Source organism: Pinus tabuliformis, chromosome 8 (assembly GCF_031772625.1).
Source record: "Pinus tabuliformis cultivar Carrire ecotype Pingquan chromosome 8, CPIR1, whole genome shotgun sequence".
Lineage (NCBI taxonomy): Eukaryota > Viridiplantae > Streptophyta > Pinopsida > Pinales > Pinaceae > Pinus > Pinus tabuliformis.
The window spans coordinates 1,224,251,226-1,224,271,818 of record NC_142294.1 but is presented as its reverse complement, the minus strand read 5'-3'; the positions used below and the strand labels follow the sequence as shown (position 1 = coordinate 1,224,271,818).

Genomic DNA, 20,593 nt, shown 5'->3' with positions numbered 1-20,593 from the left:
CGTGGGGGGCATATGCGAGGAGATCACGGATAGGGCGAGGCTATAGACTCAACTCTTGCTCAACCATATGGAACTATAACTAGCCCCGCCTAACCTAATGATATTGGTAGTGTTCAATGGAAAATTATTATCACTTTGGACAAGCTCAACTACACTCGTCATGATAATCGACATGTTGTCATAAGTTTCATGGACGATCTTCAGTGCAACCAACGGTAGATGCCTGATCACTTGGTGAGCCTAATGAGGGGGCAAAGGTGTATTGAAGAGAAGGTGGATCGGTTTGAAGGTGGGTCTAGCCAGAGAAACATTTCCATTATGACTTTGGACCTCTACCATATCCTAGCTTGGGACTAGACCACCTTGCTGTCGTCAATTCTTCAATGGTTGTTGGATATATGTTGATCTTGTAGGTTTGTTGGTATCATTTGCTTCTCTGGTTCTGGCTTTTTATGTTTTTTTGGAAGTTTTCTTTTTATTGGAGTTTGTACCTACTCGCCAATAAATCTAGTAAGAGTGAAGCCAGTAAAATTTTGAAAAGTTGTACTTTTAGATGTAATCTTATGATTTAATAAAAGCTCTTTGATTAGAAAAAAGAAAAAGTAAACAGAACAAAATTGCTTATCTATTTTTGTTATTTATAAATAATTATTAAACTTTCCAATTATTTTTTTGGTTTATTATATATGTGTTAAATAATATATATATTTTCCAATTTGTTTTTTTTTAATTAATTGGGTGGAATTATAAATTTTAATTATGAATTTTATATAATAAATTAATATTTTAAATTATTTTAAATTTATTTAAATATTCAAAAATACATTTTAAATAAAAAAACCAATTTTATTAAAAAATTATCTATGAAAAATATAATATAACACTTTCACCACACTGAAACACCAACTACCTTATCATCAAATTAATACACACAAACAATAAGAGTTGTTTTTCATCTCTATTCACCACAAAAACTTGATTCTTACAATAAACCATAAAAAAGATATTTATGCTTTAATTGGACTCCCTACTTATCCAAAATAACTTGACATAGACACACTTACATTCCAAATATAAAGTAAACTCAAACAAAGAATATTGAACTTGACTTAACTCATACCTACTTTTCAAATATAGAGTGAACTCAAACTACAGTTAACTCATACCAACTCAACTCTAAATTGATTGCACTCCATGGCGGAGTAATTATTATTTTCAACAATATTATGATGAGTAAGCTCACACCTGGAATGCACATTGTTCGACTTTCTTGACAGACATATGGAAGGATTGCGAGGAGGGAGTCGCATGGCAGACGAAGCCAACTTTACTTTTTGGGAATCAGTGGGATCTTTATACTAAGATCTCGTTGTTCTAGGTTACAATATTTTCTTGCTTCATCCCAACCAGGCCACGCATTAGTAGATGCCAGTAATTTCCATAATTCTTGTGCACTTCTTTCTGCATCCTCATTAAACCAGTCTCCATTTGCATCTATTCCTGCTGGTTCATATTCTCCAGGAGGATCGAATAATTTTAATCCTTTGGGAGTGGGATCTAGAGCTTTATTCGTAGCTTCACCGAATATTTCCTCCTGATAGATTCGTCTTACTCCAGCATACCACTTTACTTCTGTTGCATCCCAGATTCTTCCATATCTGGGAGTCATATCAAATGACCTGCGAGGCTGTAGGACACAGCATGGTGTTTCCCAGTAATGTCCATAACGATAATTTATTTCCATCCCCAACTCCTCGCGCCAGTTTCTGTCTATCATATCTAGAGCTTCCTTTCTCGTGAAGCCCACATATTCTATTAACAAAATCATTTGAGTTTTTAATAACGCTCTTGCCTCTGGGTGGACTTCTGGGGGAATTTTGAGACAACTGAGAAGAGAAGATTTTCTTGCCTACTATCATTTCCCAGAACTTATGGAGATTTGGGAAAAATCCATGATTTGGACCACCCATAGAAATAACACCTGAAATCCTCTTAAAATAAAGCAATACGTTTGCTTCCATGAAGATCTGATTATATGTGCGTAACAATCCCCACATCATCCTTTCACTATCAGCTTTATCCTTCTTTTCTATAAAGTGCAATATCCCCAGTCTGTTTGATTCTGCTGTAATATCGCGACCTGAAGTATTTTCAATTAATTCATCCAGCCTGTGATCTGCTAGCCATAGCCCAATTGCTCGGAGGATGCTGCTAGCCATCGAAACCTGGTTTACATAAAGGTAGTGGTGGTCAGATAGTAATCCAGAAAATACTTATTATTATCTAATAAATAATTAGAAGATTACTGTCAAGCTAGACACTAAATTCTTTATATTGAATTTTAGATTTCTTTTTTTAAAAGCAGAAAGCACTAACCAGAATCTTGGAGTACCTAGGATCGTTGTAGAAAACAGTGGGCGTGGGAAGAATGCACCAAAATGCCACAGACCTATAAAATTCAATATGGAAAAAATTCAAAAAAATTCGACATTATACATATTACAAATACCTAATTTTTTTTTAATATTGAATTTATTCTTTTTTTTTTTTAATTTTTTCATAATCCTTATCCATTGTAAACTGAATTTTGCCACTTTATAATTTTTTCTAATATAGAAGTTACTGTTTTTCTATTTTTTTGCCACTTTATAATTTTTTCTAATATAAAAGTTACTGTTTTTCTATTTTTTTTTTTGTATAAAAGCTGTGGATTTGGAAGCTTACCATTTTATATCTTTTACAGTAATGAATTTTGCCATTTTATAATTTTTTGTAATATAGAAGTTACTGTTTTTCTATTTTTTTTGTATAAAAGTAATGGATTTGAAAGTTTACCATTTTATACGATTTATAATTTTTTCTAACATTGATTTATCTTTTTTCTATTTTTTTTAATAGGAGTTATCCATTTAACACTTAAATTTGTTAGTTCATATTTTTTTTTCAATATAGAAGTTATGATTTTTATTTTTTTATAAGAGTTACCAATTTGCAAAAAAATTATTATTTTATAATTATTTTTAAGAGAGAAGTTATCTTTCTTTGCAATTTGTCATTATATAAAAATCACTATGTTTAAATTTCTCCATTTATAATTTTTTGAAATATAGAAATTAGGTTTTTTGTTTTTCATAAAAGAGGTACCAATTTGCAACAGATTCATTATTTCATAATTTTTGTTAAGATGGAAGTTATATTTCTTTTAGTTGCAATTACAAAGAAATTACTAACTCACCTCTCATTTAAAACAATTGAGTTACATGATGCCTCCTAAATATATATAGGAGCTATTTATATTATTTAATGTCAATGACAATATTGATTCATTTTTAATTAAATTAATTATTTAATAAATTTTTTACATTTTAGTACTAGTAATTTATTTTAGATTATACTGTAATTTATTTTAGATTATACTATATTCTCTGGTAGAACAATTTCTAAAAAATATATAATAAAATACCAAAATCAAACTAAAATTAAAATAATCAATTTTCTAATCAAATTTCTAACCATATTTAACATTTTATAGAGAAATTTGATAGAAATTGTTTTTTTTATAATATAAGAACTATTATTTTTTATTTTGTTTTTTATAAAAATTATTGTTTATTTTTCTCCAATTTTCTGATTAATCCTCTAAAAAAGTATCCGAATAATTTTTTTATAAAAACTAAAAAAAACTACGAGCATTAAAACTTAAAAAAAAATTAGCATTAAAGCTCAAAGATCGCTGCATTATTTTTATAAAATTTCAATTCTCAAGCTGCGTTATTTTATAAAATGTATTTGAAAAACTCGATTTATTTCTTATGTCATTTTATTCAGGGGGATTTGTCAACATTCTTATCCATGTTACACAGAGCCTGAGCTTCATTGTTCTACGCAGCCACACTGTTTGTCAACTCAACAGGAGCAGCACAGTAGACGCTAAACATAAATTGATAAAAAGCTTGGACGAAAATCGTACCAAATTGACGAATTATTCATCGTACCAAACCCAATCAGCAAATTCCCGAATTCTTTTTGCCGGTACGGCCGAACTTTGTAATTGGATGGATATTAATAGTATTAGAGAAATAATATTAACACCATAATTAATCTTTATTATTATTAAGTAATTTTCCCTTCTAGAAATTTTTATATCTACTTTTTCACCGTTTCACATTTACAGGTTTCTCGGGCAACATATCTTCTACCAACTCTTCATTCACATGGTTGTTTCTTTATTATTATTAATTAATTTTCCCATAGATATTTCTACATCTACTTTTTGACCATCTTATCAGACTTTTAGCGATTCCATTTCCTGCGTCGTGGAAAATTCATCGTTTAAAAGTTACGTTTAACGTGATTCCGAAAATGGAATGAGTGGAAAATACTTACCACAGATGTCATGCAAGTGGAGTTTAAACTATTGGACAGAGGTCACAGGCTTGTAAAATTGGTTGACGAAGCCAACACGAATATTGATAAAAACAATATAACCTAGTAATTCTCTTAAAAGTGTAAAAGAAAGGAAAGGCTTATAAAATTGTTAAATTGGAATTGTTGAATTGTTAGTAGCTGCCTGTGTAAAAGAAAGGAAAGGCTTATAAAATTGTTAAATTGGAATTGTTGAATTGTTAGTAGCTGCATGGAGCTTTGTATGAACTCTCTAGTATGGTATTCACCTAATTTTTTATATTATCAACAAAATAATTTGTCACTTCAAAGGTAAGTGGAACATATTTCCACTCATAATCAAAGACACCATTATTGTTTACAATTATGGATAGGCAAAACTAATGGCATCATTTAGAAATCACTAAATTTGTTGGCCACCAACCACACTAGATTTTCTAACACTAATCACAATGAGAAATCAATGCTTTTTATTCACAATTTCTTTGTGTCCACAATCACACATGCATGAAGGTAGTTGGGGTAAGTGCACTATCTAATCCCTTTCATTAACAATCACTATAATCATTCAATAAACACATTACATAGATAATCACCCAACAATTATTCTAAATGAATTGGACAAGTGTATTAAGCACAATAAGGAATCCAAATATAATGACTTATAAGTAAATTATGACTCAATTGAGTTCCTATCAAGACCCCACATAAAATTAAATTCACCTTTGAGCACTTTATCATATCTATTTTTGTCCTCTATCTCTCATTTCCACATCTACCATAATAACTCAAGATATTGACTACATTAATCTAGCTCAAGGTATAACCCCAAATCTAAAGTGTTGATTATATCACCCTAATTTCCCTAATATTTATGCACCATTAATCTAGCTCAAGGTATAACCCCAAAGCAAAAGTGTTGATTATATCACCCTAATTTACCTAATATTTATGTAGCAATGCATGGGTTAAAATACTTTTCCTCTCTTTATTTTTAGGTGCACACCGAAAAGGAAACTCAAGTACCTCTAGGTGGTCTCGGTTCCACAATTTCCATGTGGGGGAATCTCCTCAAACCTTTTTTTCTTCTTGAGAAATTTAAAAAGAGACCTCAAAGGAATGACCCACACATAATTGCAGATCTTTCTTGCTCTCCTTAATAGAATAGGAGTTGAGCTCCCCAGTAAATCGGGCCAGACTTACTCACGATGTAGCGTATCACTCACTGAACACTAACTGTGTGCGTTAGTGTCGCCCCAACTTGGAGTCGGGGTTAGTTCACTTCCTACTCATTGAAGCTTCACGCTTGACTATCCTTAGATTATCCACTAGCCAATATGCCTGTAAAGTCGAGGCACCCATTCTTAAATTCTTTAGGACTTATGCCAACTAGTCTAGATAACCCGTGGACCCATAACACAAGGTCGAGATTAGGTTGGAACGTGTTGTCTCTTGCAGAGGTTATGGAGGGTTTTAAACTCATTATTAGATGTTATTCATATCCCTCAAAGGTATATATAGGTAGGAGAAGTTGACTAGATATGAGATGTGAGACATCCTAGCTAGCTCTTAAATAGGCTTCAACATTTATCCTTAATCCATTACACCAAAACATGTGGAGTCAAAGGACTGCTACAATTACAATGTAGGGCCACAACATCGTGATTAGCATTGTCTCCAAAAAGGTAGGGCTATAACATGGTGATTAGCATTGTCCTCAAATGTAATTGTCCATGAAATTTTTTCAAGTCTTAACAACAAAATATACAACTTCATAGGATGAATCAATATATGCATTGCATTTTGCATCTAAAGTTGATGAAACATATAATTGTCGGTTCCACATTTTTCAAGAACTAAAAATAACAATGTGTTGCATATTATTTAAATATTTTACATATTATAAGTGAATTTATAACACAAATCAACTATAATATTACTAATTTATAATTTTACTATGTAATCAATAAATGAAACAAGTTAATTAATGATTAAAAAAAAACATTTTAAATTAGATAATTTTTTTGATAACAATTATAAGTATACTTGATTGATAATAACTTTTAACCATGAGATGTTCTCCATAAATAATTTAACTTATTTTAAAACAACCACCAAATAATATACCAAATTAAACTTTGCCTTATAAACCAATGTAGAAAGTAATCACACTAAAAATAAAAGCTTAAAAAAAAAAGATAAAAACTTGTAACTAATGAAAAAAAAAAATTATTAATTGAAACTAATAACCTTTTAAAGATATTTAAAAAAAACTATATACATTAATATATACAACATATGTATAATAATATTATACACATATATATGACAGATATTTATTTCAATTTTTATTAATTGTGCAATATTAATAATTAATATACACGGGATTGTACTTCAAATTTTGTTAGAGGTGTGAATACTTAATATAACATGTTTTTAGGATAGATAATTAAATCCCTTTTTGTAGATTTCATACTTATGCCCTTATCATATTAGGTTTGATCATCTATTACCTTTTAAACACTTACTCATATTCATTATATATCTTATGACTTTTTGACAAAAACTAAATTACCATACAATATTTGTGTGAAAAGGAAAACACAAATTAACTGGTTTCCAATTAAATTTCACATAAACTCAAGAGGGAAAAAAATCCTAACCCTCTTTTACAATTGACTCAAATAATATCAAATTACCAATATTTATCAGGTCACTTTACAATTACATATTTTAACCATATTTTATTAAATACTATTAATTTTGACTTCTATTTTACAACATAATTGAATATTTCATGTAACTCCAACATAAAATCTTTGTCAAATAAATATTGAACTATGTTTCTTTTATTTTTTTATTTGTATTAATTTAGTTGTGAAATCAACAAGGAGGACAACAATGAGTGACAGTTATTGCCTACTCATTGATGGGCCTCCTAATTAGACATAAATTAAGGCCCATGCCTCTAATTTAAAACATAAATTAAGGCCTATGACCATCCTTCAGCACATTAAACATCTTTTTTTTGTATTAGATAATTTATTTTTAACTTTAATATATTCATTAGGAAGGTTTATGAATTTGAATATTTGTGACTAATATTATATATTTTTGTGGAATATTATGAGAATATTGGGCAGATTATGAAGAGTTGGAGGAGGAGATAATTTAGGGACTTGTTCCCTACTATTGGAGGATCAATAATAAATAACAAGTCAACAAGATATTATGGAATTATGGCAGAAATTGTGGAACTCCAATGATTGAGAAAATCTAGGAATGTGTTCCACTAATCAAGGGAGCAGATCCACCAATCAAGGAAGCAGATCCACTAATCAAGGGATTTCGGTGGGGAAAGCTTCCTCTATCCACGGGGAATGATTCTTAACCATTTTGTATAAGTACCAAGTCAAATTTGTCTCTAGGGAATGATTGAGAAAATCTAGGAATCTGTTCTCTTCCATTTAATGCAAATTCTTAGTATTGGGGACTAGATCCACTAACCAAGGGATATTTGGTGGGGAAAGCTTCCTCCATTCATGGAGAATGATTCCTAATCATTTTTTATAAGTACCAAGTCGAACTTACCTCTAGGGATAGTTTTTCATTAGTGTTATTGTGGAGAGAGCTTGTATTTTTGCAGCTCCATTCTATTTTATTGCAGGGATGTAATTCTATTAATGAAAATAATGAAGATTGGTGTCATGTTTAGCCTCTAAATCTTGTTCTCCTCCATAGCTCTCTGAGTTTCCTTGGACTTGGCCATCCCAAGAACCTTAGAGCCTTTTTGTATCGTTTTGTTTACTTCTTTTCATTGCTTATTCACATGCATATCTAGTTTTTATTTCTTTCTATTTATGTATTTAGTGTTAATGATTTCTTGTTATAGGATTGAGTTAAATGGTTGATGTAAGTTATTTTGCAAGATCACAAGAATTATTTCATCCTTGGAAAAGCTTTGGAAGTTCATAATAATCATTGAGTTGCTTGGATTAGTCTTCTTATTCCCAAATCTAGATTGTTGGACCTCCTTTTTAGCAAAGAATAGTAAATTTCTGCTATTTTTTTAGAGCATGCTAACGAGCTTCAAACGAATTAATTCCACTTACACCATATCAAAAACCATTCTAGTTCATAACAAAAATTACCCCATTGCATTTTCACTTGATTTGATTAGGCATTTCTTAGATTTACTAGCTCACTAGTTCTCAAATTTCTAGATTTTCGACTAGTAATGTTTCATTTTTATTTTTTTTGCATGGGTTAACATAGATCTGTTTGAGTGATTCCACTTGGAATAGGGACCTAAGACATCCTAGTTAATAAAAGAATTTGTCCCATCCAATTTGTATTTGATTTGCTTGGTCATTAAACCCTCACCAATTTCATCATTTCATGAGGAAACTTCTCCAAGATTTTTGAGTGAATCCATCCATTTCCCGACTTTGGTTTTGAGCTCTGAGTGATCCTATGAATTTTCCCATTCCATTCCACCCATCACACACCTTTCCTATGCCTCCCATCACCTCTAACACCTCATATTTTGCTCTCGGTTGTATCTTGTAGGTTTCCTATAATTCCTACAGGATCATCTTGTAGGTTTCTAGTACATCTTGTAGGTTTTCCCTAAACGACCTGTTTTGAGGCCGAATTGGTGAAAAACCTCTAGGAAGTCACCAAAAGCCTCCCAAGTGTCTCCCACACCATCCAACCATCTCATAACCCTTCTATCCAACCTCCAAGATCCTTAATTCACCTTCCACATCACCAAAAGACATTAGTTTGCATACTTGATTTTGCATGAATATATATATATATATATATATATATATAAACAGATTTATTTCAGTCCCTTTACTTGCACATTAGTGATGTTTGATGCTTCTTACTTCCATTCTTAGAGAGTAGCATTTTGTTCATGATAATTTAGCGTTATTGGAAAGCATAGTTTCTTGGCAGTTAATTAGGACATGGTGTGATTTAGCATTGAATTTCTGTCTCTTTCCTTGTACTTTCTTTCTTGCAATAGGTTAAGTTTCCATTTCAAACATTTCATTTTCTACAATTCGTTTAGGATTTGACTTCAGTACATGCACTCCATTACACTATGACAGCAAAGGAATGACACATTGTATGCCACACATATAGTGCTGACACCTCTTAAGTTTGTACGAACCTCGTGTTGATAATTAAAGTTGGTAGCCTTGGGAGTTGCAACATTCTTGTTGCAATACCGAGGCTCATCACTCATCACTAAATTGGACAACAGTGTAGGCTAATTCATCACTATTATTCAAGGAAAACTAAGCCACCTAAATTACCCCTTGGTCTGTAAGGGGTAGACTTTTACTCGTGTTAGATGCTTCTCAATATTAGGCCATTAACCTGTTTCTTCAAATCTTAGTAGACAAATTTTTAACCGATTAAACACAAATTTAAAATATAATAAAAAGCAATATTTTATTAGACACTATTACTTCTTTTTACTTTTTACCTTTTTTATAATTTAAAATTTCTTTTTAATTTTATGATCACAATACTACTGTTTATTGGAAATACAACTCTATAAATAATAGAGTCCCGAAATAAAAGTATTGAGCCTAACTAAAATCCATTTCGTCGTAAATGTTTATTTACCAAATAGTATAATACTAACAATTGCACCAAGAGGTGCAAAAGAATGCCGACAGGAAGAGCGGGGAATGATTTTGTGATAGCTATGCTATAATTTTGATAAAAATGTTGCTTAACAAGGATGGCGTGTGCCTTTTTGTCATCAAAATATTCATACTTCTTGTCAAAGGAGAACCACCTTTTCTTTTTTCCTATCCTATTTGTAAGTATTACATTGCGGAACACCAAGTTCAATCCATTTTATTGGGTTATCCCTTAGAAGTGGTGTGGGGTGGAGAGGAGGAAACAAGTTTATTTTGAACAAAATGATTGGTCTTAGGAAGATTAGCTTTTATTTTAGAGACAAGCATGAAGGTATACTAAAAAATAGCAAAAAATAATTTGAGTTCCTTCCTTAATATGTGAAAATAACACGTAAATGATCCCAACTTGAAGAGTTTCTTTGAATTCTCTTACCTCAAGTTTCTATGAAGAGGAACTATCAAGGAAAGTGAGGGAACTCAACCTTAAGTTATCTTAAGAAACAAGAATCCCCTAATTGACAAGCTAATCCAGAAATTCTTCCTGCCCAAATAATAAAGGCCTCTATCTTTTCTTGATTAACCATGGTGTCTGTTGATGTAGTGACGATATCAAGGCATTGTGTCATTCCCTCCACTAAATGATTGAATGAGCTTTGCAGTGAGAGAAAGGTCATCTATACAATTCACATTAAGCAATTTCTCCCCATAAAAGAGGGGAATGCCTCACAACGTTTGTTATAAATAAGAATCTTAAAGGAGAAATAATAACGCATCACCAAAATACCACATAAAATTGGGGCATATGGTTTGGATTGTTCATGACTTTTCACGTGAGGTTTGGTCTAGGGTTTGTATCGGTTCTATATGCTAATTAAACCCCTTTTATGGTATATAGGTTGGAATATCGTTTTCAATGTCGACCAAATTCGAGTCTCGGAGTAACTAGGTAAAGGTGTTGAGATTTTATATGAAAAGGCCATGGATCCTGGCCATTTATCACAATGGGGTTATTCAGTTATGGCATTATCAGAAGGGAACATTGATAGATTTGATGAGCATGATGGGTCGGTTAGAGGAGTACATTTTCACAAGGCTTAGTTGTGTTTGTGTCTGGAGGTAAGCCAACTAGCTTGAATATTTATTGCATGTTTTTTGGTCCATGTGAACCTCTTTTTTATGTATTTTAGAGATTGCGTAGCACTTTGAAACTAATCGCCAAGGTTCAGTTTTCTGTAGTTCCATCAATTGGATGATTGATATTGGTTTCAATGGATGCATTTTTATATCCTCGAATGGTGGGTCTCTATCACCTTGGTGACATGGAGAGGGTCTTGAACACATTGGTGTTGTGTGATTCCCTCATGTATTTTGAAAAAAAATTCATGGATCAACTAGGAGATTACCTTTACTTGCTCTGTATTGTAAAATGTCTGGAAATTACACACGTCTGGTGGAAAGTTTTGTAGTGATGTCAATTGGGTCTAGCTTGGGTGGTTGGGAAGAAAATGTTATATTTCCCTGTTTGCGAGTCAATTATTGTTTGGAGCTCTTCTTCATGAGCTGTGAGGAATAGAGTCAATTGTTATTTGGAGCTCTTTGTTATCACCAAAAAATTGATCATCTAGCCTAATTTATTAGATGGATCGAAGTACACCATGTAAAACCAGTTTTACCATAGTAAAATTGCTTTCACTGTGAGAAATTACTTAATAAACCACCTTTGTTAAGTAATTTATAGTTAAACCCATGAAGAATAATGAAATAAATCACTATTTATTTGATTTTCTTCTAGGAATAATTAACTAAATAGTTGTTCAATTATTATTCCTTGTCATATTTGACCCAATCATGAAAAATAAATAGATAAAGTATTAATTATCTTATATTTCTCTAGGAATAATTAATTATTATTCCTTGTCAAATTTGACTAAATCCCTTAGGAATAATTAAATAAATCATTATTTGTTTATTATTCCTTAACCAATTCCTTGAGGTTATAAATAAATCATTTATTTATCTATTATTTCTAAATAAAATTTTAAATACGTTTTCCCTCCTAACCAAATATAATAAAATATTTCAAGTGATTATTCAAAGAATGGGGTTAATAATATTTTATTATTGCTCATTATTCGAGGATAACTCAATATTTTTTTATAAATAGAAGGTTTTTCCATTCATTATTCACTTTTGATTATTTTCATTGTTGCACTCACTATTGAAACTCTGATTATTTTCATTGTCGCGCACCATATTTTTGTTGGGTTCACACATTATAGAGGAGAGAGACTCTACAAAAGCTGAAAACGTTTGAGGATAGCCAAGAACCCATTCCATAGAGGGGGACTGGTAACATTTATTTGTTCGCTTCACAGGTGTTATAATAAAACTATTCTTTGTATATATGGTTTCCATTGGATGATTGGAGCTATTACTGTTTCGTTTTTTTGTTCAACTATGATTGTGGCATAGATAAAAAATTTGGCAGGTTTTGTTTCTATCAGTTGCTGCAGATCTACAATGTTTAGCAGCCATTTATATTGTTGATATTGTTTGTCATCCACAATATTAAGTGGGTCCTTTCTGTACATCTTTGAGAATAAAACACTACAACAAAATTGGTGACTCCAGTGGTTTTATACTTCAGATCCAGAAACCTCTGTGAGCTTCGGTTTTCAGGTTTGGGTTTCTTATTTTTTCAAGTCTCTTAATTTTTCCTAGATTTTTAACTCTATATCTGTTAGATTTCTAACTTCCGCAAGCTTTCTGGTCTTTTTTACAGGTCATAGGAACCAATCGCGACAGAGGCGATAATTTTTTCCGAGATTTTCCGACGGGGGATCACGTAGAAGAAATCGCACTTTATAGCTGAAAAAATGCAATCTGGACTCTAGAGCACACCTTTCAGCCCAAAAAGTTCGATCTCTCCTGAAAACAGGTCAGTATCTGCGATTTTAGGGTTTCTGGGTTTTGCCGAGAGTTGTCTGTTGGGTTGTTTGACCTCTGTCTCATCCCACTTAGGCCTTGATATACTCTAATTTACTCGTAGAAGTGGAATTTAGCCCCCTAGGGATTCTAGTTCACTTCCACCTTTATAGGAGGAGTTTAGCTGAGTGAGTAGTCTAAGCTTCTGCAACACTTTCAACCGTAATTTCCATATCTGTACCCTTCTATTTCAGATCTATAAAGATATGTTGTCACCATCCATAGTTTCATATTTAAACTTGTTTGGTTGTTAGCCTTAGGGTCCCATCGGTTGCCCTAAGTGTTTCACCCATCTCCCTATCTTTTTGCAGCAATTTTCCTCTTTGGTTTTTTGTTGTTGCTACACCACTTTTGAGCAGCCTAGTGTCACTTGATCCCAGTCACACCGACAATTAGATATATTGAGATTTTTAGTGTGTTTTCCATCGATTTAGGCACAATGTTTGCAAGCCCAGTTTGGGTGGGGTTTAGTTAATTGTTTTGCTATTCATTTTTTGTTGTTAATTTCAGTTTATTTTCAGTAAGATTTTTTCTTTTTTACAAAAACGATCTGGGCTTAATCAAAAAATACACTTGCACACACAAACTCACCTTAAGTGAAGGGAACTTGGTTTACACTGCCAAGCCAACACTTCACATAATAAATTTATCTCCCCTCATCGACACAAAGGCATATTGTTTATCTCCCTTCACCATTTCTGTGTCACATGTGTCTTACCACCATTGTGCCACCAAGGAATTTGTCATGGGGACTCTTAGGCCTTCATCCCCAATTTCCGCTTGGGCATATTACCCTTGCCTGTTGGGTTTAGGTTCATAGTCATCCGAGTCCCCATATCGAGTATTCTCCTGGTTCATCTTATTCCTCATCTGATTCCGAGCCTCCTTCACTGCATATTGTCACCATGTCTGGACCCACAGCTAATGCAAGAACCCAACCTAGTGTTGGCTCCGATTCTATCATGGTGGTCACATCAATCAGAACCGTCTCAAGAATGGTTCCAGTAACCCCCATGCTCTCCTTTATGTTTGGGTTAAGTCTACTGGATTTTAGCCAGTTGATAAACGACCCCATACACCATGATGTTGGTTGGAATTCTATGTTGACTAAGCTTCCCTCAGACATCTCAAATTTTGAGAGTAATGCTGGAGAGGATCCTACTAACCATGTACGATCCTTCCACATGTGGTGTTTGTCCAACTTCATTACTGTTGACTCCATTCATCTTCAGCCGTTCTAATGCACGTTCACTAGAGACGCTGCAAAATGGTATGTAGACCAGCCCACCGTATCTAATTCTGTTTTCACGACACTTGCTAAAGTGTTCCTTTCATATTTCTAGTTACCTCTCTGGTACGACACCAATACAGAGCTATTGACCTTATTCCGTCAGTCCTCTACCACTCACCTTTCTGACCATGTTCAAGAGTGGCGTCGAAGTAGGAGCATATGTCGTGCCCCACCCTTCGAAGGTCGTGTCTACCTAGATTGGTTTTTTAGGAGCCTTTTATCACCCATTGGAAAATATGTCACGTCCCATTTTCCTCAGACCGAGGAAGAAGCTCTCCAAACTGCTCTAACATATGATCTGATTTATGCGCAATTCGGCTATGTTTATACCATCATTCCAGACATCCCTCGGCCATGAAGTGCCGATGCACCAAGGGAATCTCACGCCACCAATGGTATCATTGGAACCCTTTCACATCCTTCATCATATACCCAACAAAGATATGGCTATCCGTAGGGGGGCACCAGTTCCTCCAACACTTATGCCCCTCTTGCTAGCAACATGCTTTCAGGGCCATAAATGGTTTACCAAACCATTGCTCCTCCCTATGCATAGCCGACCACTCCAACCCCTCAAGCATTAGCGTCACAGCCTCCCATGCATCCTCAGCCTCAGAAGCAAACCCCCCCTCAGGGTCAAGTATTTGCACAACAGAGTGCAACCAATCCCTAAAATTCAAAGAAAAAGAATAAGGGGAAAGGTAGCAAGGGTAAGCATGGTGATCAAGGCAATCAACCTAGTGAACCCCAGGGGAACCAACCTAACACCAACAACCAGCAACATGACAATTAGCCCAAGAAGAACAAGGTTATTCATACAAACAAGCCTTGTGCATGTTGTGATGTACATGGCCATTATATACATGAGTGTCCTCTCTTACCCTTGATGCACCAAATGTGGGAAGATCAAGCAACTTCTAAGGGTCAACAATTGCCTCAGAATGCAGTTTCATCTCAATCGGTAGTGCTGAAAAATCCTTTCCCTTAGCAAGGATTTGTCGTTGCTCAACCTTACCTAGGTCAAGCAGCCCATCCCCCTCAACCTTCTGGTCCTGGTGACTACCAGATCCTTATGATGAATTCTGATGAGGTTAATCCCTCTGATATCAACCTACAAACTCGGTCGCGTCAATATGACAAGCCATTGACCTCGTCCACCACTAAGTCCAAAACCAAAGCATCTGTTGAGCCTCTTAAAACACTAAATTGGCCGTTATAGACCCCTCAACCTAAAGTTGAGGCAATTCCAAAGATCCCAAAGGGACTATTACATCATAACGCAGCTTATAACCGAGCTTTCCATACATACAGTATAGTAGATGACTTGGCGCAATCACTTGTTGCCATGTCAATGCTGGAAGTACTCTAGTTGTGCCCATCTCAAAAGAAAGCTCTACTAACTACCCATGTGAACCTCTTTTTGATGTATTTTAGAGATTGTGCAACACTTTGAAACTGATCGCCAAGGTTCAGTTTTCAGTAGTTCCATCAATTGGATGATTGATATGGGTTTCAATGGATGCATTTTTATATCCTGGAATGGTGGGTCTCTAACACCTTGGTGACATGGAGAGGGTCTTGAAAACATTGGTGTTGTGTGATTCCCTCATGTATTTTGAAAAAAAATTCATGGATCAACTAGGAGATTACCTTTACTTGCTCTGTATTGTAAAATGTCTGGAAATTACACACGTCTAGTGGAAAGTTTTGTAGTGATGTCAATTGGGTCTAGCTTGGGTGGTTGGGAAGAAAATGTTATATTTCCCTGTTTGCGAGTCAATTATTGTTTGGAGCTCTTCTTCATGAGCTATGAGGAATAGAGTTAATTTTTATTTGGAGCTCTTTATTATCACCAAAAAATTGATCATCTAGCCTAATTTATTATATGGATTGAAGTAAACCATGTAAAACCAGTTTTACCATAGTAAAATTGCTTTCACTGTGAGAAATTACTTAATAAACCACCTTTGTTAAGTAATTTATAGTTAAACCCATGAAGAATAATTAAATAAATCACTATTTATTTGATTTTCTTCTAGGAATAATTAATTAAACAGTTGTTAAATTATTATTCCTTGTCATATTTGACCCAATCATGAAAAATAAATAAATAAATTATTAATTATCTTATCTTTCTCTAGGCATAATTTATTAATACCTACTTAATTATTATTCCTTGTCAAATTTGACAAAAGCCCTTAGGAATAATTAAATAAATCATTATTTGTTTATTATTCCTTAACCAATTCCTTGAGGTTATAAATAAATCATTTATTTATCTATTATTTCTAAATAAAAGTTTAAATACTTTTTCCCTCCCAACCAAATATAATAAAATATTCGAAGTGATTATTCGAAGAATGGGGTTAATAATATTTTATTATTGCTCATTATTCGAGGATAACTCAATATTTTTTATAAATAGAAGGGTTTTCCATTCATTGTTCACTCTTGATTATTTTCATTGTTGCACTCACTATTGAAACTCTGATTATTTTCATTGTCGCACACCATATTTTTGTTGGGTTTACACATTATAGAGGAGAGAGACTCTACACAAGTTGAAAACGTTTGAGGATAGCCAAGAACCCATCCCATAGAGGGGGATTGGTAACATTTATTTGTTCCCTTCATAGGTGTTATAATAAAACTATTCTTTGTATATATGGTTTCCATTGGATGATTAGAGTTATTACTATTTCTTTTTGTTGTTCAACTATGATTGTGGCATATATACAAATTTTGGCAGGTTTTGTTTCTATCAGTTGCTGCAGATCTACAATGTTTAGCAGCCATTTATATTGTTTATATTGTTTGTCATCCACAATATTAAGTGGGTCCTTTCTGTACATCTTTGAGAATAAAGCACTACAACAAAATTGGTGACTCCAGTGGTTTTATACTTCAGATCTAGAAACTTCTGTGACCTTCGGTTTTCAGGTTTGGGTTTCTTCTTTTTTCAAGTCTCTTAATTTTTCCTAGATTTTTAACTCTATATCTATTAAATCTCTGACTTCTGCAAGCTTTTTGGTCTTTTCTGCAGGTCATAGGAACCAACCGCGACAGAGGTGACAATTTTTCCGAGATTTGTTGACCGGGGATCACGTAGAAGAAATCGCACTTTATAGCCCAAAAAATGTAATCTGGACTTCATAGCGCACCTTTCAGCCCAAAAAGTTCAATCTCTCCTGAAAGCAGGTCAGTACCTGTGATTTTAGGGTTTCTCGGTTTTTATCAGACTATTTCTGGGTTTTGCCGAGAGTTGTCTCTTGGGTTGTTTGACCTCTATTTCATCCCGCTTAGGCCTTGGTATACGCTAATTTACTCGTAGAAGTGGAATTTAGCCCCCTAGGGCTTCTAGTTCACTTCCACCTTTATAGGAGGAGTTTAGCTGAGTGAGTAGTCTAAGTTTCTGCAACACTTTCAATCGTAATTTCCAGATCTGTAGCCTTCGGTTTCAGATCTATAAAGATATGTTGTCACCATCCATAGTTTCATATTTAAACTTGTTTGGTCATTGGCCTTAGGGTCCCATTGGTTGCCCTAAGTGTTTCACCCATCTCCCTATCTTTTTGCAACAATTTTCCTCTTTGGTTTTTTGTTCTTGCTACACCACTTTTGAGCAGCCTAGTGTCACTTGATCCCAGTGACACCGATAATTAGATATATTGACCTTTTTAGTGTGTTTTCCATCGATTTAGGCACAATGTTTGCAAACCCAGTTTGGGTGGGGTTTAGTTAATTGTTTTGTTGTTCATTTTTTTGTTGTTAATTTCAGTTTATTTTCAACAAGATCTTTTCTTTTTTACAAAAACAATCTAGGCTTAATCAATAAATACACTTGCACACACAAACACAACTGAAGTGAAGGGCGCTTGGTTTCCATTGCCAAGCCAAGACTTAACATAATAATTTATCTCCCTTCATCGAGACAAAGGCATATTGTTGATCTCCCTTCACCATTTCCGTGTCACATGTGTCTTACCATTATTGTGCCACCAAGGAATTTTTCATGGAGATTCTTAGGCCTTCATCCCCAATTTCCGCTTGGGCATATTACCCCTCCCCGTTGGGTTCAGGATCATAGCTTTCCGAGTCCCCATATCCAGTATTCTCCTGGTTCATATTATTCCTCATCTGATTCCGAGCCTCCTTCACTGCATATTGTCACCATGTCTGGACCCACAGCTAATGCAAGAACCTAACCTGGTGTTGGCTCTGATTCTATCCTGGTGGTCACATCAATCAGAACCATCTCAGGAATGGTTCCAGTAACCCCCATGCTCTCCTTTATTTTTGGGTTAAGTCTACTAGATTTTAGCCATTTGATAAACGACCCCATACACCATGATGTTGGTTGGCATTCTATGTCGACTAAGTGTTAAAGACATTTTTGTGCCTAACAGCATGAAGCATGAAATGTCCATATCTAAGGGATCCAAAGTCCCTAATCATGTTGTTCCTACCCCTAGAGGAACAAGGTCAGCAAACCACAGCGCTGAATAGCAGTTCTCCACCTGAAAACACTCAAAAACAAGCCAATTTTGGATCATGTCAACTGCTCCACTGAGCATCTGCGCTGAATGTCAACTGCTCCACTGTGTACCTGCGCTGAATGTCAACTGCAAAGAAGGCTACCTGCACTGGGCGAGTTTGGCCAAGTGGCACATTCATTCCTCAAGGTGTCAATGCCCAGGAAGCTTCCAAAATGACACTTGGATCAGCGAATTCGACTGGTGATGAGTAAGAGGGTCTAGATCTCCAAGTGGAAGCAAGAACCTCCAAGTGGACTCAAGAACTAAAGAATAACTAAAGTGAGAGAGGACACTAGTCAGCTTCATGCCAAGCTCAAGCTTACTCATCCTTTCTCCAAAAATCCTATATATAGATCTCTCTCATGAGGTCTAGGGGGGCTGGAATCTTGTGAATGTAAGGAAGTGTTGTTGGTTTGAGTATAGAACTATTGGGTGATTTGCTTTGAAGGAGGTGAAGAGGAGATTTCTTTCTGCTGGGAGGTGATGCTGGATTGGGCCTTTTATGGTTGTATCACTTCCTGAACTTTACTTCTTCCATTAATAAAGCATTTGAGGTTCTTCTATATGCATGTGTCTCAATGGTGTATTGTTATACTTGTATATTTGATTTATTCTAATCCTTGAATCAGTTATGAATGTATGCTTCTTGTAGTTTCCCTCTCTCGCCATTTTGCAGGATCTTGGTGTAGTTGGGCCAGTGAAAGAGCAAGGAGCTGGGAGCAAGCAGCAAGGAGAGAAGATTGGATCAATCATTAGCGGAAGACATCGGTTAGTGGATCTCTTTCTCCCCTCTCTTACATCTCATAAAGAAGTAATCTCAAATAGCTTTGCTTTGATTGTTGCTGAGGTACTATCACCCTTAGAGTGGGATAGGGTAATTCCGTATTGGATACTTTTCCCAACAACAAATTGGCGACTCCGCTGGGGAATCGTACCTTGTTGGTTGTTTGTGTTTCTGCTATTCATTTCATAAACACAGGGAGTACCGAATCGAACTGCATTTGGATCTTTCAAATGCAAAGTAGAGGGCAGCTACTCTAGCTCAGTTTCTGGGCATGTCTATGATTTGAAGAGCTGATCCACAAGGACTCTGAACAGCTCTTAGTGATAGCTTTTCATCCTCCTTTTCATCCCTTAGTGTGTACTTGATTGATAGCTTCTGATTTGGCCAAAAACTGTTGATTTTTGAGCAATCTGTGACCCGAAAACTAAGAAAAACGAAAGTTTATCTCTTCATTGCAGACACTGTGAAGGCAGTCTGCATTTCATCGCAGGTCCCGAAGGGGATACCTGCGCTGAATGTCAAACTGACAGTGTACTACCTGCGCTAAACCAGTTTTGCCTTGTGCAACTGGAGTTCCCTGCTGTTTATTGCCCTGTTTTCATCCTTGTTTTTGCAGCCTGTTACCAGTCAATGTACCTATCTGAAACCAACTTTCGTTGCCACTATTCCGCCTTGGTTGTATAAAGAAACTGTATTTGTTCTTTGTGTATTTCTTACATCATTTGCAGTTTCCCATAACGAAAGTGAACTAGTCTTGCTGTGGCCTCTTAGATCTAGACCTGTGATAAAGTGTCGTTTTGATCTTAAGAGTTAGTTTGTTTGTTGTTCATAGCTGATTGAGCTTTTGCTTTCGTCATATGGTTTGAATTTATATATTTCTAGTGTCGAAACAAGTAAACCTTAAGGTGTCTTTTGATTTTGGACAAGCTTGTTT

General features: G+C 34.6%; 1 protein-coding gene across 1 annotated transcript in view; it reads right to left on the bottom strand.

Moving 5' to 3' along the window:
- Positions 1-1,326: 1,326 nt before the first annotated feature.
- The window catches only part of LOC149239804 (uncharacterized), a 91,824-nt gene continuing 72,557 nt past the window's right edge, over positions 1,327-20,593 (bottom strand). The window contains exon 2 of the mRNA XM_089373546.1: positions 1,327-2,225. Within this exon, the coding sequence (XP_089229672.1) occupies positions 1,671-2,225 (555 nt within the window). The 3' untranslated portion in view covers positions 1,327-1,670. The remainder of the gene's footprint in view (positions 2,226-20,593) is intronic.